The sequence below is a fragment of the Zosterops lateralis genome (assembly GCF_965231275.1).
Source record: "Zosterops lateralis genome assembly, chromosome: 5".
Classification (NCBI taxonomy): Eukaryota; Metazoa; Chordata; class Aves; order Passeriformes; family Zosteropidae; genus Zosterops; species Zosterops lateralis.
Genome location: NC_139766.1, coordinates 2,828,420 through 2,852,758, shown reverse-complemented (window position 1 = coordinate 2,852,758; position 24,339 = coordinate 2,828,420). Strand labels below are relative to the sequence as shown.

The following is a 24,339-nucleotide window of genomic DNA, read 5'->3' as shown; positions in this document are numbered from 1 at the left end:
TCCAGCCCCGGTGACGTTTTGGGGTGAAGGCTTTTGAAAATCTGAGAGCACAAAACCCCTGCAGAGAGATCACCAAAGCAGCCCAGCGGGGCGGGAGTACTCACACCGCCACCCTCCATATGCTCCAAGGCCTCGGTTCAGTCAACCAGCAGAAGGTGACTCATCACTCCACAGCGGCTGAACTCCTCCAAAAGGTCACTTTGTAATGAGGAGTAAGAGTGACAGCAGCTTTGAGAGGGAAATAACCAAGAAATCCACTGTATTTCCAGTCACAAATAACATTACGTTCAGGAGGAACTTGCGAGCAACGTCCCCCTCCTTCCCCAAACCACAGAGAAGCACAACAAGAAAGCACCACAAAGCTTCTCAAAGCCCTCAGAGGCAGCTCCAAGGTGCTGTCTCCTCAAGACAAAGGAGGAAGATGAGTAATAACACAAATATAGGGCAGAAATGCCCATTGCCGTGGCACCAAGTCGACAAAAGAAGAAGCCTCTCTCAGAGATTTGCACCGAGGATGCCACAACTACAAAAAAAAAATAATAATTTCATAGATCTGAATTTTGGAGGGGTTTTTTTGTTGTTGTTTGTGGGGATAATTTGAGGAAGGGAAGACTGAGTCCTGGAAAAGGACATGCAGATAAACATAAAATGCTAGGACAGACAGCTGGGCTTGTGTTCCCTGTGGCAGAAGGGTTTGGGAAGAAGTAGTAGGGGCCTGTCCTGCCTCCAAAACCAGCAGCGTTTCTCCCCAAGCCCCTGCACTGCTCTCAGGCAGATCCTGGCGGCTCAGTCCCCTCCTCAGGTCCCAACCTGGGTCACCCTCTCACATTCCCAACCCTCAGAAAAGCACCAGCCCCATCCCAAGCACCCACAAGTGAGGTGGGAAAGAGGGAAGGATCAGGACTACCCAGACCTCACGCTCCACATGCCCCCAGAAAACCTCCCTGAGGTCACACATTATTTTCTGCCCTTCCACAACTCAGCCCAGCCTCCAGAGAACACTTCTGCCTAGACATGACAGGACTGGCTTCCAGTTTCGTCCTTTGACTCCCCAATATTTGTTCTTTGCACGAGAAAGGGAGAGCCAGTGCCAAAGGAAATGCTGTCACCAGCGGTGCTGGATCAGCTGACATCTGGCAGACATTCAGCTTCCCCTTCCAGATGTCAGCCTAAGGCTTGGCCCCCTGGAACAAGAAAGATGAGCCTTGTGACAGCTTCAAGCATCTAAGGGCCTAAATAACCAGAGAATTTTAGTCTTTTCCTCTCAGCATTTGGAAGTCCTGAGTATTTCCAGCACTTCCAAGGGCAGGAAGCCCCAAGCCCTCAGGGACTACTTCTTGAAGAGGCTGGAACTCTCCAGAAGATCTCTACACAATATCCCTACACAAATGCAGCTTTGGGGGAAAACACAGTGAGTAAGATTATCTTTAAGGTTTTGTCCAACCAAAATTATTCCATGATTCTATTCCTCCAAAATCAGCGGAGAAGATGGGACTTCAATGCACTTCAACTGCTCCTTTATCAGTACAGTATCTCCAAGATCTCAGTCATCTTTGAGGCAGATGATCCAAGTTTTCAAATACCACCACTTAATCTTGCTTCAAAGGAGAAAAATAATAAAAAAAAAATCTTTGCAGTAAAAGATGTGTCTGCAAGAGCCATCCAACATTTGCCTGATGCTCTTTGGCAGGATGTCTCCAAAGGGATCCAACACCCACACATGATCCCCACTCCAGAAAAAGACAAGCAAATACACCTGCCAGGCTGTACGACAAGAAAACATCACGAAAGAACTTGAAAAACAAGGAGCCACCCCTGAACAGTCACTGATGACAATGTGGAGTTGATTATTTACTGCCTGACTATCTCAAACATCTACAGGATTTAAAAACACAGCGCCTGCTCCCAAGTACAAGATTACACAACCAGCACACCACGCTGTTTTCACATCATACTTCAGCTAAATGGATCCTGTATCACCCATGTCAGGTTTGATGCTACCCCTGCAGTCCAGCTCCCCCTCTAATATGGTGGGTGAGCAAAAAAGTCAAAATAATACTTGCCACTCTCTTCAAAGAAGTATCCATTCCTTGACATTGCTGCTGGTGGAGACTCTGCAGAAGACAGAAAAAAATGAAACATGAGAATCATCAAGATGCTGAATGTCTTCACTTTCCAGCACAAAGCCAGTCCCAAAATACCGCAGGCATCAGATTTTCCTGAACATGGTAAATGTAACTTTTTGCTTATTAATGTTATAATATTTACCAGAATTTTCCTTTACAGCCACAGGCAGTACTCGAAAAAAGTCTCAGATATCCTGGGTTGGGACCACAAAAGAGCAAGGCTAAAGATCAGGATGAGTCTGCCCATCTCAGGGATTTACCAAACCTGAACAAGTATGTCAGCAATAATACAAACTAAACATCTGAAAGGTTTTTATAAAAACACAAGCTGTAATGAAGCTCAGGTTGTACCTGGTGCTCAGATAAAAAGAACCAGTTTGATTTAGAAAAAAACAACTCCATTTGGATGAAAATGGGAATTCACTTCCCATCCTGCTGCTCCTAATCATTAGGATACCCCCTGAACAGTGCTTGGCACTTGAAGATAACCCCCAGAACCCTCCAGCCTTCCTTGGCCCACTTCCTGAGCTGGAGTCCTGCAGCCAACACCATCTGCACCAGCAGGGTCTGGTGGGGAAGCCACAAATGGGAAATGACGCTGAGCAAGAGCGAATCCACAAACACAGCAGCAGCAGGGATGTGTCCCCATCATTTATCAGGGAACAGGGGGTTTGGTACTGAGTCAGTTCTGTAATTCACTGCTGGAAAAGAGGCTATTGAACATTTCTTGGCGAGATAACAGAGCTCAGGAGCACCTGCTCTCAGGTGTGATCAAAGCCTGGTGCCCAAAGCCAGCCTGGCTCTTCTGAACGCTGACAAAAGGTGACAGCTCAGCCTGCGTGGGCACAGGCAGCAGCTCCCCTGGACAGGTGCATGGCCCATTTTACGGGGAATAACAGAGCCCTTGATTTCAAGCCCTGAGCAAGAGTCACCCAAGCAGCCCCTTGGAAACCTGGGGCTCGATGCTGCCTCTTCACACACTTCTTCCCAGCCAAAATGCAATCAGAAAGAGGAATAGGTTTGCTCTGTCTTTCCCCACTTCATTAGGCTAATCAAACATTACCTACGCAAGCCTGGGATGAATTTGGGCCAACAAGGAAAGAGGTTTCGCCTGCCTTATTGTTCTACAGATTAGGCTTCCTGCTTTTCCTTTGAGGTATGACACTGTTTCCCAAAGACCCTTTCTCTGCCCCATAACTTTTGGCTCCCAGGTTGCAGGGCTCTTTATTCCCTCGTACAGTGTGCCACGTTTTCAGGCCTCACAATTCCTCCTGGTCCCCTGGGAGCCTTTGTGGACATGACGGATGCAAAGTCACTGACAGCAGCACCTCCCAACCCTGTCACTTGTCACCACTCAGCCCTTCCAGTGCCGACAGGTTCCTGAAGGGATACCCTGATGGCCATGATAAAAAAAAAATAATAATAAAAAAAGAGCCAGCACATAAACCAGAGGGCAATTCAAGTGTCTGGTCCAAGGGAGAAACACAATGTTCCAAAGTTCATCCCAGAACAATGGGCTGGAGGAACAAACGGCACCGAACTGTGGCCAAGGGGCACCCATTACACGAGTCAATTGTTTCCCTCCACCTGGAAGGGAAGGAGAAGATCCATGCAGACTGATTAGCATGTTAATGATCAAAGGAAAGTTTTTTAAAGAGGCTCTTATTGTGCAATGATTGCATTTACGTATTTCAGGGAAACAAACAAAATACGCCTCGGCGGGGCGGATTACCCAAGGAACCCACATTCCCACCAGGATGGTTTATCCATTTCTCACTCCTCTTATGGCTTCTGAGGGAGCCTGAAGCAACATGTTCATCCTCCACTGGGCAAAATGAGACACTCTGCTTTTCCTTCAACTGAACACAGCTATTTCTGCAGGTTGATGGTGTCTAATGATGGGGAATTGGTTGGTTTCTTCCTCATAAATTCCTCCCCAACTGCAGCATCACCCGGGTTGGCATCACACCTCTATGGGAGACTGGTTTGGTCCCTGCTTGGACCAGGCATGAAAAGGGCAAGGCTGGGGTGTTACAGCAGGCAGGGCCATTTCATTAGGTGCCACTGGTTCCTCTGAGTCACTAATAAGCCACAGTCCCTCAGGCAACATGCTCGGGTAATTATGGTGGAGGTGCTGGTTTTTTCAGATGAGTCATAAAACAGAGGTCTTAACCTTGTAATTAAAGATGCAACGGCACGTTTGGGTGAAAAAAATAAAAGCAAAAAAAGTCAGGCGTTCACCCTACTATGCCCTGGCAAAAGCCCAGCCCTGGCAATTTGTCTTCTCCCAACATAATGGTGTCCCACAACACCAACCCAATTCAGACTTCCCAACAGCCTTGTTGGCGCCTTTGGAAAAGCTGTTACATCCCCCACGGAAGGGCACATTAACATCAGGAACCTGTGTGTGGCGTGCCCAGGAGGTAAAAGGTGATGGGTGTTTATACAAGCCCAGACACAGGCAGGGAGCCATGGGAGCAGCTGAAAGGTCAGGGATTAGCACAAGTGGAGGTAGGAAGGGTAAACTGGGGGCTAAAGCATCTGCACCTCTGATGCACTACCGAATTCAACACTCACCTGACTTTTTCATACAATAATTTGGGTTGGAAGGGATTTCTAAAGGTCTACTCCACTTTCCCTGCCATGGGAAGGGGTATCTGTAACTAGATCAGGCTGCTCAGCACACCATCCAGCCTAATCGTGAACATTTCCTGGGATGGGGCATCCACTAAATCTCTGAGCAACCCAGCCCAGTATTTCAGCACCACCATTGCAAAAAAATTATTCGTTATGTCTATTCTAAACCTTTTTCCCTTTAAAACCATCACCCCTTGTCTTATCCCAACAACCTTTTCTAAAAAGTCTGTCCTCACTTTTCATAAAGGCCCCCTTTAAGCACTAAAAAGTCACAGTAAGTTCACCCTAGAACCTTCTGTCCCGGCTTTGGATAAATTAGGAGGAAACATCTTGAAATGAACGTGTCCTCTAAACAGAGGACAACTCCAGGTTGAACAACCCCAAGTTTTGAACTGAGCAGAACAAACCAGACAGATCTCAGGGGGAGCCCAATTAATCTCTTTCCTCCTTACGCCCCAGTCCCTTTCTCCTCAGTCAGGAGCAAGCATTCCTTACTATGCTGAGGGATGCTACCTAAGGACAAGGCCAGCTGGCTGGTGCTGAAGTGCAGGCTCAGGAGCAGCCAGCAAGACAAACACATCAGCCAGACTCCACCTGCTCCCCTCTCGCGGCGCTTACGGCATTTCACATCCAAGGTCTCGCCTCCTTGGCCGGGTTTTGCTGCCATGGGCTCGGGTTTGTGCAGAGCTGACAGCAAGGCTGAGCTCTGCTCCAGCAGCCACTGCCTGACGCACAAAACCAACCTTGCATTTCCTCTCCCCACCTCACCTCCACTCCTGAAATTAAAAAGAGTTCAACCACGGGCCAGTTATGAAACACGGCGGTGATCGATGCAATTGCTGGGCTTAGGGAAGCCTGGGCAGGAGTACAAGTCTCCAAATTCATTAGGTATCAATGTGATAAGGCTCCAGCATTTGCCTGAAGTTGCAGAAGTGTTTCCACGAAGGATAAATTTTCCTCCAGCTTGCAGAGTGCAGGGGCTCAGGGGTTCTCCCCTCTCCAAACTCTCACAATCCTGTTTCTTTCATCCAGGTTTTCTTTCAAAGTCTCCAACAATTAAAGAAAATAAAAATCCAAGCAAAGAAATTTCAGCAAGACAAAGGCTTCTAGAGACAAAGCTGGAAAGCACCAGCCCAAGGGGCAAAGATGCACAGCACAATAACTCACTCCTGTGCCTTTGGTATCTCTCAGAGAGGTCCTGGCCTCTCTTCAGACTCTTTCTCACCCATCACCTCCAAGGACAACCAGACCCTGCAATTGTTCTCCCTATCCAAAGGCAGAACAAGGTGCCACCTTTCCACTGTCTGCCCAAAAGCATACGGTGCAGCTCTCTTTTGACAATTTAAGCCATGCTCCTCTTTTCTAAATGTTAATTTACTCCAGAAAATAACTTCCTACTGCCTCCCCAGCCTTATTCCCTGCAGGGATGCCTGTTACGTGAGACTAAATTGGAGAGGCACACGGTGTTACCACTTCTTTCCTTTCACAAAAGGAAAATTTCTGAGCTTTCTGAGCTCTGAATTCACAGGTGAAGAGCTGAAGTGCTGCAAAAAAGAAAACAAAGCTGCTTTTTCTAGACTCAAGGATACAGCTGAAGATTTCATGAGTAAGCCACTACCCTTTGAGCTGAGGGAACAACAGTGACCCCAAGAGCCACCAAGGCAGAAGAGTATCAGAGAATCACAGAATGATCTGAACTGGGAGCTAAAAGACCATCCACTCCAGCACTCTGCCATGGGCAGAGTGTCCTCCACCAGACCTAGAGATGACATTTATTTTTTAACTGGTAGCAGAGTCAGAGTTGCTATTGCTGTTTAAGGGGCTTGGTTTTAGGACTGGCATGGAACAGCTGATCCACCATGGGAAGCACCAGACAAGAAGTGGGTATATTTCCTGATTTCTTACATTCTTATCATTTTTGCATTTACATTTAACAACAAACCCCTGCCATGCCATCCCCCATTATTAAATTCCTGCAGGCACCGCGTCTCCAATCTAATAACCCATTTTGACTCTCTTGTTTTAAAGTTAGCAGTAAGTTCTCTTGAGCCTTGCAATACTGGAGGATTATGAATAAAAACACATTCTCGAGATACTTGGGTAACTCGATTACAATGTTCTGGTGCTGGCATCTTCCAAGTAAACAGCCCTCTGCAGCACAAGCCTTATATTGAAGTGAAAAACAGCTCTGCAAAAGCTTTCTACAAGTACTGCCACAGCCTTTGGCTTCTGTGATTTCTCTCTGGTAAACCTCTAACAATTCTAGTGCCTTGAGAGTTAATTGGAGTTTGTTTTGAGACAACACCAGTTGTGAAAGAGGTACTGGGGAAGAACTTTTTTTATTTACAGGCCCTTTAATATTGGCAGCTCTTGGGTTGTCCCTGTACGTGGGCAACTCGTACATCTGGAAAATTTAGTTACCCCAAAAGTTCTGATCAGAAAACATCATGTATCTTCATTATCTTTTACTCAGCGTGTGCTCCAATATCCCATTTTCACAGAAGGGTCCTTAAAGACCATCTAGTTCCAACCCCATATTCCAACACCTTCCACCAGACCAGGTTCCTCCAACCCCATCCAAGATGGCCTTGGACATTTCCAGGGACGGGACAGCCACAGATTCTTCAACAACCTCAATTTCCACCATTTTTTGCTGGAGCTCTGAGGACATTACTCAGACTCATCAGCACGTGCAACGTCCTGCCTCCAAGCTGATAAAGCAAAACACGTCAGGCTGTGAGTGAGAAGTCACCACAAAAAAATCACTTGTTTGTGCTGCAAAAGCCTTTAGACTTTGCCCATTTCCTCCCGGGAAGAATTAGCAATTATTGCATCATAATGAACTGCCCAGTTAGATAACTGGGCAGAAATGGGATGGGTAACTGGAAAGAAATCCACTTCCCAGAAGACATGCAGGACTTCAGCTTTGCAGCAAGGTTTTGGCCACTTCCAGCTGACTCCAGGAGTTCCAATGAATGCAAAATGAGGGATGTTAGAGTTAAGCTGCACCCCCTCAAACTGATCCAGGGACAATTCCAGCTTGAACAAATTAATAGTCTCATCCAAGGCTTTAACCTGGTGGAAGATGATGCAGCTTCCCCCATCCAAAACTCCCCAGTCTCAGTGTCCAGTATTAAACTCTTATTAAATTCTTATTCTTTGCTCTCTCCACCCCACCATGAATTAACTTCCCAGGACAAGGGATTCCTGCACAAGGGATCTGGAAGCTGCATTCAGGTTCCTGCAATTTGGAGCAAGGGGAGAGTCACAATTTATGTGCTTTAAATACCCAGTAACCAAACGGTGCTGCTCCCCTTCTCCACCCAAAGCCAGCAGAAACCCAGACTTGAGAGAAAACTCGCACACACAGGAAATGATATCTCAGGGGAAACCTGCAGGAGAGGAGGAATTTTTTAATTATGTGGAGCACTGACTGAAATGGAGTTTAAAAAAAAATCTCAGCGAGCAGCAAGAGCTCAACTGGAGGAGGACAAGGAAGGCTCAAACTCCTTTGATAACAGAACTGCATCACACAAGAACAGGACAGCAGCTTGACAAGCAGCAAATCTGATCACAGACGAGATGATCAGCTCCAAATATGTCAATATTACAGGGGTTTTTTTTCCAACAGAGCTTCTCTTGTGCTCTTAAAACAAGAGATTCTGGCAGTTTTCAAGAAGAACCAAGCAGCACAGGCTCTTGGTGGAGACATTCCCTGCAAATCATTTAAAACCACACAAGTCAGCAAGAATTAATGGACAGCAGCAAGCAAAAAGCCATTCTGCCTCGAGTTGCCACTTCTCATTTCTATCTACACCTTCAGCAGCTGATTCCTTCCCACAGCTCCACCTAATTCAGCTGGAAAAAGCCTGGTGAAAGCAAAGCTCCTGCAGAGATTGGAATATGGCCCTGTGCTGCTGGTCTGGGCAGTCACAATTGACAGGCAGGACAAGAGCTGGAGATCTGACTTGTTTTTCTCCATGCCTAGAGAGGTGTGACCAAAAAAAAAAAGAAAAAAAAAAAAGAAAAAGAGAAAAATAATCACAGAAGTCAGTGTTTCCAAACTGATCACTGTAATTCAAGGAAGTGTGAGATCAGTAAGGGATGCTTGTTAATACTTGGGCAGGAAAGTGCCTGGTAAATGGTGTCTGATGCGGCCTGTGGCAAGCCCAAAGACCTTTCCCCCAAAAGCATCGATAGAGACAAAGGAAAACTTCAAAGACAAAATTCAAGAGGAGCAAAAAAGACCTTTTGTAAGTCATTAAATGGGGGATATCTGCACTGGGAGTCCCAGGGAGGTTTTTTTTCTTGAAGAGCTGAGTCAAGATCAACTAAAAGACTTTTTGGGCACAGCTTTACAGCCTGCTCTCCTTTGTCAGTGCAGACACACATCCATGCCCAGCAGAGCCTGAGGGGGATAATCCCTCCCTTCCCAAGGCACAGCAGAGCCCTGTCCCTTCCCAAGGCACAGCAGAGCCCTGTCCCTCCCTTCCCAAGGCACAGCAGAGCCCCGTCCCTTCCCAAGGCACAGCAGAGCCCTTTCCCTCCCCAAGGCACAGCAGAGCCCTTTCCCTCCCCAAGGCACAGCAGAGCCCTGTCCCTTCCCAAGGCACAGCAGAGCCCTTTCCCTCCCCAAGGCACAGCAGAGCCCTGTCCCTTCCCATGGCACAGCAGAGCCCTGTCCCTTCCCAAGGCACAGCAGAGCCCTGTCCCTCCCCAGCTCATCCCTCCTCCAGCTCAGTGCCAGGGCTGTGCTCTGCAAGGACAGACCCAGCTCCACAGGCACCAGCTGTGATCCTGTTCCCCTTCCAGTTCCACCAGTCACAGATGTCAAAACCTCTTCCCAAAGCTGCTCCCTGCAGCACCAGGAGAGGAGCAAAGAGTGGGCAATGCCCCACAGTGCAGCTCCCCTCTGCCTGCATCTGCTGCTCCTCACCTTCCTTAGCTCATCCTCATCCTCTTCATGAGGCTGGGAGGAAAAATCACAGCCCCTGAAAGGGGAAAAACAAAAAAAAAAAACCACCACAGCACACCTGGAGAATGAACACAGGCAGCAGAAGGGTGCACCAGCAGGGGCTGGCATCACTGGGCAATGAAACAGGGATATTTACTGCAGACTTTTTACCTAAATAGGTTGATTAAAACATCGTCTGCATGCAAATACCTACAAGAAATCAACTCAGGAGGTCCTGGAAACAGTTTAGGAGATAGCCATGCCCCAGAATTATTTAAATCTACTCCGAAGCTCCTTCACCCCAGTAAACTTTTGGAAGGTGAAGTGCTGCTCAGAGCAGACACTGAGGAGGAAGGTGCTTTTAAGTAGCCCAATTTAATGGCAAATTATTGCTCCAGCCCAGAGACTCAGACCTGCAGGGACACAGGCTTTGCCCTCCTGATGTATAAACACGTCCTCTAGCAATCCTTACAGAGAGAATGTCCCTGTTAAATAATTCTTTAAAACTCCCTCCATGTTTATCACACTCCTCTTGCCACAGGATTGCATTGATGTGTTGCTTATTCCCCTATCCCCCTACCAGAACAATCTCCAAAGGAATTTCATCACTTCTTTGCTTCCCAGAAGGGATTCATTCCCCCAGATCCCTGTTTTTAGGACCAGAGGTCTGCATTATCCAAATTAAACATCACACCCCTTGGAAATGTCCCATTTCTGGGATTTCTGGAGAACACAAACCAGTCCTCTGACATTTCCAGGGCTATCCCAAGTCACTTGGATATAAAATTTTGCTCCATGGCTCTGTCCTCCATCAGAGTAGGATGACATCCCAGTCATGGTCCAGGCAGAAAATACAACTCTGTGGCTTTGAGGCTCAGCAGGCACTCAAGGCTCAAATCATGGATTGTATGGAAGGAGCTGGATATTCTTCTGAGGATGGATGGAAATGGTGGGGGGGGGTTTTAAGTTATGCCCAGATAAATGAAACCTCAGAACTAATTTTCACAGTGGCTGGCTGGGAAAATAAAGCATCATATTGAAGGGATAAAGCAGGAAGCATCCTCCTGCCTGCTCCCTGCCAGGCAAACACACACCCACACACAGGCTCAGGGATCAGACGTGGCTGTTTTCAAAGCCTTTTTCCTCACTGCATTGAACAATTCCCCTCCTCAGCTTTCTCCAGCTCACCCATTGCAATAAAACCAGCTAATAAAGAGTCACTGGGTGCAGCAGTGACAGCTCGTAGAGACCTTCCCCCCAACCCAAAAAAAAATATATTAAAAAAAAAAAAAAAAAAAAAAAAAAAAAAGAAAGCTGTTTGGATTTAGCAGGAGCACCACGTTCTCCAGATTGACTCATCACAATTTAGCCCACCCAAACAATTAATATCCGAGGCTGCCTCCCAGAGGTGAGCTGCAAGAGGAAGCCTCCCTGCACATCCAGAGTCATGCAGCTGCTTTCCCAACTGGAGATCCACTCCTCACCCACTGGATTTTCTTGGCCAGCATTTCACAGGTGAGCAGGACAATCTCAGCAGAAAGGCACCAACAACAATTTGAGATTTGGCTGTTGGACTGTTTTGGCTGTTCTCTCCCTTTTTTTTTCTTTTTTTTTTTTTTTTTTTTTTACAGGTTAAAGGGAGATGTTTTGTTTTGTTTTGTTGGACCCTTGACAAAAGTGATTTAAGACTTGCAATGATTTCTTGCTTTAAGGGCTACATGGAGAGGAGAGACAGCAAATACCTCCAGAGATCCCACAAGATGGCAAAGGCCCAAGATCAGGCCAGTTGAGGCTCTTCAGTAGACTTTTCCTGAAACATTTAAATAATTTAGAAAGCATTAACTCTTACTGACAGCTTCTCAGGCAGCTCTTTCCCTTGCAGGGCCCTATCAGAAGCCTCATCACTCTCAATCCAAAAGAAAAAGAGATGCTGCAACAGCCCCCAAACCTTGATCAGGGTTGAGAAGATGGATTTTAAAAGATGCCTGAGATATTTTTTCTCTGCTGAAATGCCTTCTTTGTACAGGCAGGTCTTCCAGAGGCCACCACCTGCCACTTATCTGCAGTGGCACTGTGCAAACCATGCAAAGAAATTGGTTAAGAGACAGTCTGACAAGATTTCACTGACTTGGGGCTATTCAGAGGGTGGGAGTTGCTCCCTGCAGGGGTTTAAATGTCTAAATACTGTAAAAATTAGGCAGCAGGTGGTAAATTGGTGGAAATAAGCCTTTCTTGGGGGTTAAGAGATGCTGTTCACTCTGGAACATCCCTCCCTCCTCCCAGGGTACCAGGGTCATGTTTTGGAACTAAGTGAATTTCTAGAAAGTTTTTGTCCCCCCGCTATCTTATCACCACTAGAAATAAAAACAGCTGCTGAAAAGGCAGCAGTGGCTGAGCCAAGCTCTCACAGCAAAGTTGTTCCTGCACCCCTTCCCACCACCACCCCCCAAAAGGCACTGGAGGGAATAGATCTAACCCACAGAAAACCAGAAGTGAGGCCAAACCCAATGTCTGTGCTGGAAACAGAAGCAGAGCACTCAACCCAGCCACCTGATCACCAAACACATTTTCCATCGTGCTTCTCATCAAGACTCAAGAAAGGAAAACCTCCCCCTGCCACGAAAAGCAAGAGCAGCCCAAAGGGTACCCAAATGGCCACAGAGCTGCACTCTGCAGCCTCATCCATCCCCCCAGAAACAGGGTCTGCAACTCCCACCAGGTTCAGCAGGATAACACAAACCACCCCGTGCAGCTTCCCATGTTGAGGAGCCATAAAACAACATCACTGACAACAACAACAACAACACAGGTGGGGGGGGAGAGGCAGCAGCAGCAGATCCCATTTTCCTGTCCATCATCAATCCAAAATTAAAGTGCCCCAGTCCCCAGTGATGAAATAACTGCAGACTGGCACGCTGTGAGATGTTGTTATTCATTAGGATGTTGTTTATGGTTCATCTACAAGGCTGCAGCACCAGGGATGATGTTTGGGAGCATTTCAGACACACTACATACATGATTTTGTCTGCACTCAGCACTGCACTTCCCCCAAGTGAAACAGCTCCATGCAAAGCTCACTGACAGGCTGGGAGGATGTTTTGCCATTAATTAAGAGAAAAAGCAGAACAGAGAAGCTCTTTAGTGCTCATCTCCCCATGCATACCTTGAAAGTAAATTCAAACCCCAACAGCCAGCGCTCCGGTTAATTTAAATGGAATTCTAAAGGCATTCTCCATCCTTAAACACAGAGACACCCAGCACAGGCAATAGATATCATCACTAAGCAGAGCAAAGCCCATGGAAAATACATCAAGCACTGCCTTACTTTAGTGAATTAAATAATTCAAGAGCTGGCAGAGCTGCTTTTTTAGATTTCCTGACCAAATGCATCACCCACAGCAACAGCAGTGCTTCAGTTCAGGGGGGGGCTTTTTAAGACCACAACTTACCTGCACTACTTCTCCAAGAGAGAGATGCCTCTGCTGCCCCCCAAGCCACCAGCACTTGTCCCCAAAGGCCACTCGCTCAGGTGGCCGAGGCAGCACCAGCTCCTGCTTTTTCACTGGCTCCAATGTTAATCCATCCAGAGCATCTTTGTCTCTCACTTCCAATTGGCGAGCGGCGGATGGGTGGAGTGAGAGCGCGACCCATTAGCTCCCAGATGGACACCTGCAGCCCAGCTGTGCCAGCCCCACACCTGGGCAGCACCTCTTGCACATGCCAGCACTGCCCCAGCCAAAGGTTTGGGCTGTCTCCTCCTCCAGCCACCCAGATCCCACCGCCCCTCTCAGAGCTGTTTTGCCTCTAAGAGCAAAAATAGAGGAGTTAAAGCAACCCGGCGATCCGGAGCCGGAGAGTTTTGCTGGATGCAGGATGGAGAAAGCTCCTGTGCCTCCTTAAAAAAGAAAAAAAGAAAAAAAAAGCTCTGTGCCAGCCAGGCTCAACTGAAGTGAGAAGATGCTGTACCTTACAGGGAGAAGTACAGGGAAAGCCAGGGGATGGAAAAGAAAAAAAAAAAAAAGGAGGAGGGGGTGAAAAAAACCTGCTGCTGAGAGGGAGATAGAGCAAATTCCTTAAAGATACAGCTGCCGTGCCTGCCGGGCTCTGGTGTTTCACCCAGCTCAGCTGCACGGCAGCAGCAGTGCAAGGGTTAATGCATGCATGCAGTGGAATGAGAAACAGGGCAGCAAGTCTGTGCTCCAGCAGCAAGTTGCAGAATTTAGAGCTGAGAGACCTCACCTCATCCAAGGGGACTTAAATCCCAGCCTGTGTGGCCAGCACTGGACCACAAGGTGCCTAAAAAGCTTTGGAGAGAAGATGCCACATCCTCTCCTCCCGCTCCAGCCTATCCTACACTGCTTCACTTTGCTCACAATTCGAGATTTTCAGCACAATAAGCCAAGTCTCCCCCAGCTGGATATTTAAAGCCCAGAGGAATGGTCTAAGCTGGCCAAGCAAACAAACAAACAAACAACAGAAAAAAATAATAATTAAAAAAAAAAAACAACTCCCCAAAGCAACATCAACTCAGCCTTAGAGAAGGCAGAACCCTAAAAGAATAAGAGAGAAATAAATCCTGAATTATCCAAATGCTGGCAAGGCTGGGTCACTCCCCTACTCCAATAACTCTGACAGTCGCTGTGACTTCACTTAAAAAATTCCCAGCGATGATATTTACCAGGAGGCAGCAAACACTTCCCAGAGCAAGGCAAGGGGAGGCAGCACCCACTGGGGAAGGGGCATCCCTTTGGCAGAGGGAGCCCCAAGCCCCCAGGCCCTGCCACAGGCTCAGTTTCCTCTGCACAGAACCACAGGCAATGCGTGTTTTTAAACACCTCCCACGCCTTTTCTCTGCTGAGACTGCTCAGCCAGTCTCCTCCATTTTTTAATTTATTTTTTTATTTTCCCTTGCCATGCCACCTGACGAGCTTTTCCAGGTAAGGCACATCACAGACTGGCAATAAGATGCTAAGGAGGTAGAGCATGGTTTAGAAAGAGTTTGGAGAGTGGGAGAGACCCCTGGAGGTCTCCAGTCCCACTCCTTGCTCCACCTTTAAGGAGAAACCAGGACAACACCTCACCCAGCCAGACATCTTCCCCAAAAGAAGTTTTATAAGAAGTTGAGACTCCCATCCTTAGGATCAGCACTTCCAGAGCTCAGCTCCTAAACCAGCAGGACTCACCAAGCTCTCCATATCACATTAAAGCAAGATTTGAACCAAGCTGGAATTTTTAAGGTAATTCCTCATAGTGAGACAAACCTGCATTAGAACATCTCCAAACCTTCCTCCATCCCCACACCTGATACCTTCACTAACAGTGCAGAGGACACCTGACAGCATCACAACCCCAAAGGTGAACTGAGCCCGCTGAGCCTCCAGCAGGTATTTCAGGTTTCACGCGGTGCCGGATTCATTTCAGCAAGTGAACAAGCTCAGGAAACAAAAGACTGCCTCAGATCAGTTTCTATTTTTAATTTTTTTTTCCACGCTGAGGTTGTTTATCCTCTCCCTGGGTGTAGCAGAGACCAGAGCAGCTCCTTGGCAGAGATGCCAACGGCCAAGCTGCGGGACCAGGAGAGGACCCAGAGCATCACCACAACCACACCAACCCCATCCTCCTCCAAATCCCACCTGCTCTACGCCTCCCTCTTTCCCACCATCTCCAAAACCTCCTCAAAACCCCACTTGGGGCTTCTCTGCTGCCTTGTCCCAACCCTTCCAAACCCCAGCCACGCACCGTCCACCGGCCTGCTCCATCTCTGGGGCACCAAACGCTGCGGCCACGGGGCCAAATCCTGGGAAGAGCCGGCGCTGGCCCCAAACTGGCCGTAGGGCGAGCGGAGGAAGGTGAGCCGGGGGTAGCAGAAGGACGCCGGCTCCATCAGGACGGAGAAGAGAGGAGAACCAGGTACGAAGCAAACCGCGTCCCCCTTCGCCTCCTGCAGCGCGTACTGTTGGGACATGCAGTCTCAGAGCCTTCTCCTAGAGAAGTTATTTTTTTTTCCCCCTCACACAAAAGATTTGTTGCAAAAAAAAGACAAACAACAAAAAAAAAGAGTAATAAAAGAAACCCCAAAGGCACCGGAGCAGCCCCGATGCTGCTGTCAGAGCCCAGCAGAGCACACTGGCAAGGCAGCGTCTCCAGCCTGTATTTAAACGCCCCTCTCAGAAAGCAGAGATGCAGCACAGGAAGAGACAAATTCCAGCCCTGCGTCGGGCTGATAAGCCAGGTTTATAATATTCAAGAAGTATTGGCATTACTACAGTTCCTCCTCCCCCCCCTCCCCAACACAACCTCCTCCCGCAACGAATATCTTGTGCAGGAGCTTGTTGTGCACAATAAGCAAAAAAAAAAAAAAAAAAAAGCCCAATCCCTTAAAAAAAAAAAAATAGAAAAATCAGCCTGTTCCGGTGGGAACAGCCAACACGTTGAATAAAACAAACACACGCGTGTTAAACCCTGGGGACGCAATTAGCCTCGGAGCAGGGGGAAGAGGCGTTTAACTCCTGCAAAAGGAGATGGCAGAGGGAGAGAGGAAAAGGAGAATGAAGCTGATGCCTCACATTGTGTCCTCTGGGGTGGCTCGTCCCAGGGGGTGAGCCCAGGTGGTCACTGCAGGGTGACAGCACCTGCCTCAACACAGGGAGGGGAGAAAGGTCATCTCATCCTCCTCCAAAGCTGTTCTGTCCTCCTGATTTCCACTCCTGAGCCCCTCTCAGTGGGTGACACCCAGCAATAAGTCACTCCACCTCCACTGTTCACCCAGCTGAACACCTTGAGACAAAGGTTGCACAGTTCTGAGCATTGACCAGCTGAGATATTCTCTCCACCAGCTTCGAGTCTTAATTTTCCCCATCAGCACTGCTGGCATCCATCCCACCAGGGCATAGCTGCCACAGCCCCAACAGCCCTTTCTCCTGCCACTTCCATCAGGTCCTTCAAACCTGGGGAACCCCAAAGGACGTGTGGGGAAGAGAAGTCCTCACTCAACACCAGCATAAAGTGTAACCCACTCCAGTGCCTTGGTTTTCATGTTTTTCTCCCCGTGTTCTCACATTTTCTCAGCAGGATTGACAATTTCTGAGGATTGACACTACTCTTGCCTCTGTTCCCTACCCAAATCACAGCTCCACTGCCTGATCAGAGCTCGCAGAACCTCCTTCACAGCAGCAGAGGTGGAGTGAAGCCCTCGGTCCTGCTGGTTTTAATTGGGAGTCAGAGCCAGGGATGAATTTAGAAAGAGGGAGTAGAAAAACCCGTGGAGTTCTGAGTGACAGCAAAGCCCTTTGATATCACAGCCAGCAGTGACAGATGCAGGAGCCTGCAGCGCTGTGCTCTGGGCCAGCCTGTCCCTGTGCTCTGCAGAGAGCCTTTGTGGGGACAGCTCAGCCCAGACCAGAGTTAGGAAGTTGTATTTCCAGTGAGAAAGAGGAGGAAAAATAAAATAAAAATAAAACAAGATTTTTCAGCATCACCAGATCCCAGCACAAACTTCTGAAAGAGCTGCCCTGCAAACTTCACAATCACACAACACTGCTCAGGCTCAGGTAAGGATGAATTATTAGGAATTGTCTCAGCATTCCTGGTTTTTAACCACACTGCATCCTTCCCAGCAGACTCCCCACCCAGCCCAGACGGTAATAGCAAAGATAGCTGGGATTTAACCTGTGCTGGATGTCTTGGCAAGGATTTGCATATTTAGAGGGTAGATAACAGCTCCATGATGATGAGTTTCTAAAGCTTTGTTTATTCCCAGGGCAATCCTATACAAGGAACCAGGACTTCTCCAGAAGTGAGTTCACTTTAGGAGGAGGTAACTCAAATCCCACCCAGCCTTTTGCTACAGAAAGGTTCCTGTGGCTTCCCAGAGACACCTGAACCACACACAGTATTAAAATTACTGAAAAAAACGCCCAAACAAGCAGTTTTCCCCAGATAATGTGATTTAACACACCTGTCCTTAGGCATAAGTACCTATGCAGAGCATCAGTGAAGTTCTGCCAGGACAGAATTGGAGCTTTTAGTCTTAGACAGAAAAATAAAACAGCACCAGGCTAAGGTGGGTAATTCTGGACTAAAATCCAACTTTAAAACTAAACTGACCTTGAGCCTAACTCTTACCTCAGCTGCCTCCTGCAAGAAAGATGAAACCAAACAACAAACAGGCAAACTGAACAGCACCAGGTCAAGTCTGATAATTCTGGATTAAATTCCAACTCTGAAGCTCAAATCTGACCCTAACTCTTACCTCAGCTCCCTTCTGCTGAAATACCCAACTTCTCACTGACACTTTCCTTTAAGCCAACAACAGAAAGCTTCCCTTGCGGATCCTTTCCCTTTGAAACCCAAGACATCTTTGTTTTCACACTGACTCAACACAAAAATAAAGCTTGTTTTAATAAATGTTTACAGCCTCAAATAATTTACTACAGCTTTACTAGAAGTCGAGCCACTCTGAGCTTACACACAGATATCTTATGCCACCGGGTTGGGTCAAGCAAAGGCTCCAGTTAAAACCCCAACCCTCCTTTTTTTTTTTTTTTTTTTTTTTTTTTTTTTAATCTGCATTTATTTAAACAAGCTGAAGCATTCAAACTGCCAAGGAACAACAGGAGAGCCGGAGGGGAACTTCCTCTGCGGTCCATCATCCTTACGGAGCACCAACTGTACAAAAGCCACAGACATTTCAAAACTGGAGGGCTCTGGCTGAGATGGATTAACCAACAAATCCCGATTATAGCCGGGAAACAGGGGGAGGCAGCAATGACTGAGGTTGCTGTGCAGACAGGGCTCAAAGTGTCACCTCCAAAGAAAAAAAAAAAAAAAAAAAAAAAAAAAGGCAGCCACAAACCCACCAAGAGTGAGGCAGGTGAGGCGCAGATGGATTTTCTCACTCCTGGGTCTCATGTGGGTTATCCAGCACTGCAGGGGCAGGAATTTGGCAGAGGAGGGACAAGGCTGAGCTCACACCAAGAGACAATCCAGGAGAAATCCTGCAAACACTGAAACAACTCGGGGGGAAAAGGGGAGAATTCCCTGTGGATTCTCCAAGTGCAAATCTGCCCAGAGAAGCTGTGGTTGTCTCTGCATCCCTGGAAGTGTCCAAGGCCAGGCTGGACAGGGCTTGGAGCAGCCTGGGATAGTGGAAGGTGTCACTGCCCATGGCAGAAGTGGAACAAGATGATCTTAAAGTTAAACATGAACCCTTAAAGTTCTTGCCAACTCAAACCATCCCACCGTTTTCTATTCCTGCAGGACAGCCTGTGGCATCGCCAGGTCTCAAGAGTGACAACAGGGACAAACACAAAATCAAAGCTCTGAGCCAGAACATCTCAACAAAAACTTTCCCATTAAACCAGAGCGAGAAAAGCACAAGATCCACCCCGTGCACCGATCCCAAGGAGATGTCCGGGAGACACAGCACGGGTGACAAAGCTGCTGTGCCACCTACAGTCCCTTGTGCACCAGCACAGAGCTCTGTGCCCCCAGCCCCGGTGGCTGTCACCGCTCAGCCGGTGTCCCCAGTGTCCCCAGTGTCCCCAGTGTCCCCAGTGTCCCCAGTGTGGCCAGGCCGCTGAAGGAAGCGCTTCCTCTGCAGGGCAGGGGGAGACACCGCACAAAATAACCCTGAAAACTTCACCCCAAATCAGAAAGTCACTTCCCAAGGGTGTTTAAACCCCTCCCCATCCTCCTTCCCGCATTTTAAATAACTCTTTGCATGGGGGGGGGGGGGGGGGGGGTCTTTCCCCAGCACGCATAAGTTGCACCAACTTTTCGTATTAAAGTTTCACTTTTTCTAGTTCTTTTTTTTTTTTTTTTTTTTTTTTTTTTTTTTTTTTTTTTTTAATTGCGGTTTTTACACGGACAAGAAGTCAGGCAAACCTCATCCGCACAAGCAGCAGAGCGGAGCTGAGCTGCAAAACAAGTCAAAGTGAGGGGGGATAAAACACAGACCACCCCCCCCAAAAAAAAAAAAGCCAGACCCGAAATTTCCATCGCTCCTTTTTTTCCCTCCCCCTCTCCTTGTGCCACCGGCATCCCCAGGGCTCAATTTTGGGGGGGTGTCACCCGCAAATATCAACAGAAAAAAAAAAAATTAATAATTTAAAAATCCAAACCTTTCAAAGCAAAGATTTTTAAATATTTTTTTTTTGTATTTTTTCCTCGATGCCAAGAGGGGATAAAACCAACCCAACTCTCCCAGCCCAGCGCATCCCACCGCGCTGGCGCAACAAACACAAACCGGGACAGCACAGGGGACACTCCTGTCCCCTAAAAACCTCCCCAAACCCCTCCCTAGACCCTTTTTTTCCCCCTCACCGCAGGGCTGGAGGTGGAAGAGCCGTCGGGCTGCCATGTTCACCCCGTCCTCAGCATCGCCTTCTCGCCTGCCCCGCGCCCGGGGGAAGGAGGGAGGGAGGGACAGAGGGAAAGGGGGGTGGAGGTTTCTGTATTTATTTTCCCCCCCCCCCGCGCGCCGAAAATAAATAAATTATTAGGAAAAAAAAATAAGATAAAAAAAGTTTTTACTCCCTCCCCAGCATGCGCGCCGATTTTAAAAAATAATGATAGGGGTTTAAAGGAAAAAAAAATAAATAAATAAGTTGGAGAAAGTCCCGAGTGAGGAGCGCGGCTGGAAAGGGGAAGGGACAGGCGGTGTCACACCCGGCCGGGTCCTAAAGCCCGCCCGCGGCGCTGCAGAGTCACAGCTGTACCCGCAGAACCCTCCTCGGGGGTGTAAAATACTCACTAGAGAGTGTTTTAGATATTTTATAAAATATATATATATATTATATTATATTATATTATATTATAATATATAATATATTATATATATAATATATAACATTTATATATTATATTATAATATATATATAAATATATATATATATAATAAAAAAATATATTTTTATATAATATATTGTGTTGGAAGGGGTCTCGAAGATCAGCCAGTTCCACCCTCCCTGCAATGGTGCAGGGACACCTTCCTCGGGTATATAAAATACTCACTAGAGAGTGTTTTATATATTTTATATTATATATATATATATAAAATATTATATTATATATATAAAATACATATTATATAATATATATATTGTATATAATATATATATATAAAATATATATATTTTTATATAATATATTGTGTTGGAAGGGGTCTCAAAGATCAGCCAGTTCCACCCCCCCCTGCAATGGTGCAGGGACACCTTCCTCAGGTATATAAAATACTCACTATAGAGTGTTTTATATAATATATTGCACTGGAAGAGGTCTCAAAGATCATCCACTTCCACCCCCCCCCGCAATGGTGCAGGGACACCTTCCTCGGGAATATAAAATACTCACTAGAGAGTGTTTTATATAATATATTGTGTTGAAGGGGTCTCAAAGATCAGCCAGTTCCAGCCCCTGCCATGATGCCCCTTCCATTATCCCAAAGTGCTCCAAATCCCATCCAGCCTGATATGAAACAATTCCAGGGATCCAGGGGCAGCCACAGCTCCTCTGGGCATCCTGTGCCAGGGTCTCACCACCCTCTTTCTTACTGAAAAAAAAAATCTTCTTAATACTCATTCATATCTATCTAGACATGAATCCTTCACGTTAAAACCATCCCACCTTGTTCCAGCACAACAAGGCCCTGGATTGAGGCTCTTCCCCTCAATAAAAAAATTTAATCTGTGTTTACTTTTGCAGGGATGCAGGAAGCATGAGCAGGGGAGATGTTGTTCATAACTTCAGAGCAGGGGGAAAGCGCAGCACTGACAAATCTGGCTTCTCCCATCAGGTGTGTTCATGGACATGGTGGGGTCCCATCATCCAGACTGGTTTTCTCTGCCACTTCAAAATTTTTCTAAAATAACCTGGCACAGGCACTTTTTAGTCAAAAATCAACCAGCTGGGGGTCAGAATAAATCCCTGGGGCAAAGCACAGCAAGGGAGCTTGAGGTTCTTTACCAAGCCAAGCAGCAAAAATGACATTTGAAAAAAAAACAACCTGCAGCCTTTGCTTTAGGAAAAAAAAAAGGCACATTTAAGTTCTTACAGCATAAAAATTGGACTGGGACTGTTTTGTTTCTCCAATTCCTGATTTTTCTTTCCTCCAGAAGGGTTTCAGCTGATCCAGCTACAATTTGGGAATCCTGTAATGGTTTGAGTGGAAGGGTCCTTAAAGACCATCTAGTCCCACTCTACCTTACATGGGCAGGGACAACTTCCACTATCCCAAGGTGTTCCAAGCCCCATCCAACCAGGCCTTGGACACTTCCAGGGATCCAGGGGCAACCACAAAATTTGGATATTTGGAAAGAATGTTTAAAGAACATCTTATTGACATCTTGGCTTTTTTATTGCGACGGATCTTGGTGTAGAGGCTCAGCATATCCTGAGTGAGCCTTCCCCATCCTCTAAATCAACAAACCACATCCAGGGAAAAAAAAACCCCAAACCACCCAGGAAAGCATTTGACATAATTTTAACTTAGGTGGGAAATTCCCTGTCAAAAGCTGAAGGTTAAAGCTATTACTGCAACATTATTCTCATAGTAAACCCAAAACACGGTGCTTTATCAGCCTCTGAGGAAGAAAAAAATCAACTCTATCCCAGTCAAAACAAGGACATCACCCAAAAAGAGGGGAAAAAAAAAGTGGGAGGATTTGGTTTTAATCCAGTTATGTTGGCTTCTGGAGGATGCATTTATTGTGGGAGTGAATCCTTGTTTGAGCGGCTTAAACTGTAAATATTGAATACAAGATTTAATTCTGTGCACACCTTGAGCTGCACCAGGTGAGTGGGAGCCCAGTGTGCCCAGTGGTCACCTTGCCATCTCTCCTGGAAGAGAATAACCAGAAAGGACTATGAAATACCTGAGATCATGCAGGGACAACTTCACAGGGCCAGAAAGTCTCTTCCAGGAGTTTTGAGATCCTTTCCAGTCCTGCATCCTGTGGGCTCTCAGTTCATGGTAGAAAACTTGGCCCCGTATTAACTCCCTTTTAATACACCAAACCGTGTTTTCTCATTATGATAAATTCTCATTATAGCAGTTCCAGTCTCATGCTGGAAATCTTAGCCCCCCACCAGAAGCATTTTCTGGAGGGTATCAGCTTGTCTGACACCATTCCAGGCACCAGAGGGGACATCAGATACTTCAGTGTCTGGCGCTCTCTGGTCTATCCCAGCGTCTCCAGACCTGATCTTTGCAGACATTCTCCACTGTCACAGCCAAGCACAGTCACCCAGGGGCAGCTGGATCCAAGGAGCAGGAGTTACACCCTTCCCCAAGCCCATCAGCTTCTGAGGAGCCTCATCCCAACATTCCCCTCCAGCAGGTTCTTAACTTTATGCACAAAGCCAACCTCCCTCCCAGGCAGAAGTTCATTTTCCTCTCTTATTGACTGACTGGTTGGCATTAAGCAGCTCTTTGTAGCCAGGCTGGTTTGTGGCTGGAAACCAGTGGGAAGTGGATTTTTGCTTCACAACCAGATCATACAGGACCTGCTTGCCTGGTCCAGCAGGATCAGCCGAGTATCCCAGCAGAAGTTCTTGGGTTCCCTCCAAGGCAGGGACAGATGCCAGGTGTATTTGCTTTTTAGCAGGATGCTTTTCCAAGACTCTGATTGATTCCTTTTTTTTTTTTTTTTTTTTTTCCCTTTCTGGTGGCCTCACGTTGGAGGCTGCAAGAGCCTGGACACAGAAAGTAACACTAGGTGGACCCAAGCATTGCAGAGAAACCCTCATCCCATCCTCATGAAGCAGCCCTGGGATTCCCAAGCTGTGCCACAGCCAAGGCTTGAAACAAAAGCAAAGAAGTTGCTCAGGGGATCCAAATTAAAAAAAATTAAGTACTGCCATAACTTCAGCCTGGGTTGTTTTATTCTGATTGAATCATGAACTCCCTTAAATCCCAGCCCACCTCCTGCTGCTTTGACTGCAACTCAAGGGAAAGCTGAGCTCTCTTCCCAGCTCCTGCTGCACATCCTGTTCGTGCCATCACCTGCAGGACACTGCAGGCAAAGGCACAGCAGAGGGAGCAGCGACCTGCTGGGAACTCCCAGGTCACTCCTGCCTTGGATTCTGTGTCATTTGGGGTGGGTTTGAAGTGTTTGTCCCACCATCGTTTCCTTCAGCATTCCCTGGTTCACCCCTGGAGCTGAATCCCACAAGAGCAGCTCTGGGGATCCCATTTCAGGACACACATTTCAGGCTGCTCCGAGGAGACTCAGGCTGGTTTGAGGCACCAGGTTTGCTTTCAGAAATCAAAGAAATTAAGTTTAGAGGCCAAGGGAACCAGTAATCTGCAATTTGAATGGGTTTTGAGACTTTGAGGTGGGTTTAGCAACTTGCCACCTTCTTCTGGTGCCTTTTCAGCCCACAAAAGCACATATAAATAATATTAATAAATATTAGGCTGGACAGCAACAGCTCACCCAGGTGAAAGGGAGCACATCAAGTCCTCCTCTAAGAGTCAAATATTTTAGGGTTGCCCCCACCTGAGAAATTCATCCAGATAAGGCAGAGAAGACCATGAAATTCACAAAACAACTCCAGGAAAAGGCACAGCAGTCCCTTTAGCACAGGGGGTTAGGGGAGTTTAGGAGGCAGCTGCACAAGGAG

General features: G+C 47.1%; 1 protein-coding gene across 6 annotated transcripts in view; it reads right to left on the bottom strand.

Moving 5' to 3' along the window:
- SLC4A11 (solute carrier family 4 member 11) overlaps positions 1–20,433 on the bottom strand; it is a 96,120-nt gene extending 75,687 nt beyond the window's left edge. The window contains exons 1-3 of one of the 6 annotated variants that reach the window (XM_083861616.1): positions 13,957–13,977; positions 13,167–13,612; positions 2,064–2,114 (exon numbers count right to left, since the gene is read on the bottom strand). In XM_083861616.1, coding sequence (XP_083717742.1) covers positions 2,064–2,097 — 34 coding nt within the window. In that variant the 5' untranslated portion in view covers positions 2,098–2,114; positions 13,167–13,612; positions 13,957–13,977. Of the gene's footprint in view, positions 1–2,063; positions 2,115–2,477; positions 2,587–12,880; positions 12,966–13,166; positions 13,862–13,956; positions 13,978–15,456; positions 16,092–20,040 lie in introns of those variants that run through there. The other 5 variants (XM_083861614.1, XM_083861613.1, XM_083861615.1 and 2 more) reach the window with 5 other exon arrangements.
- Between the last annotated feature and the right edge of the window lie 3,906 nt (positions 20,434–24,339).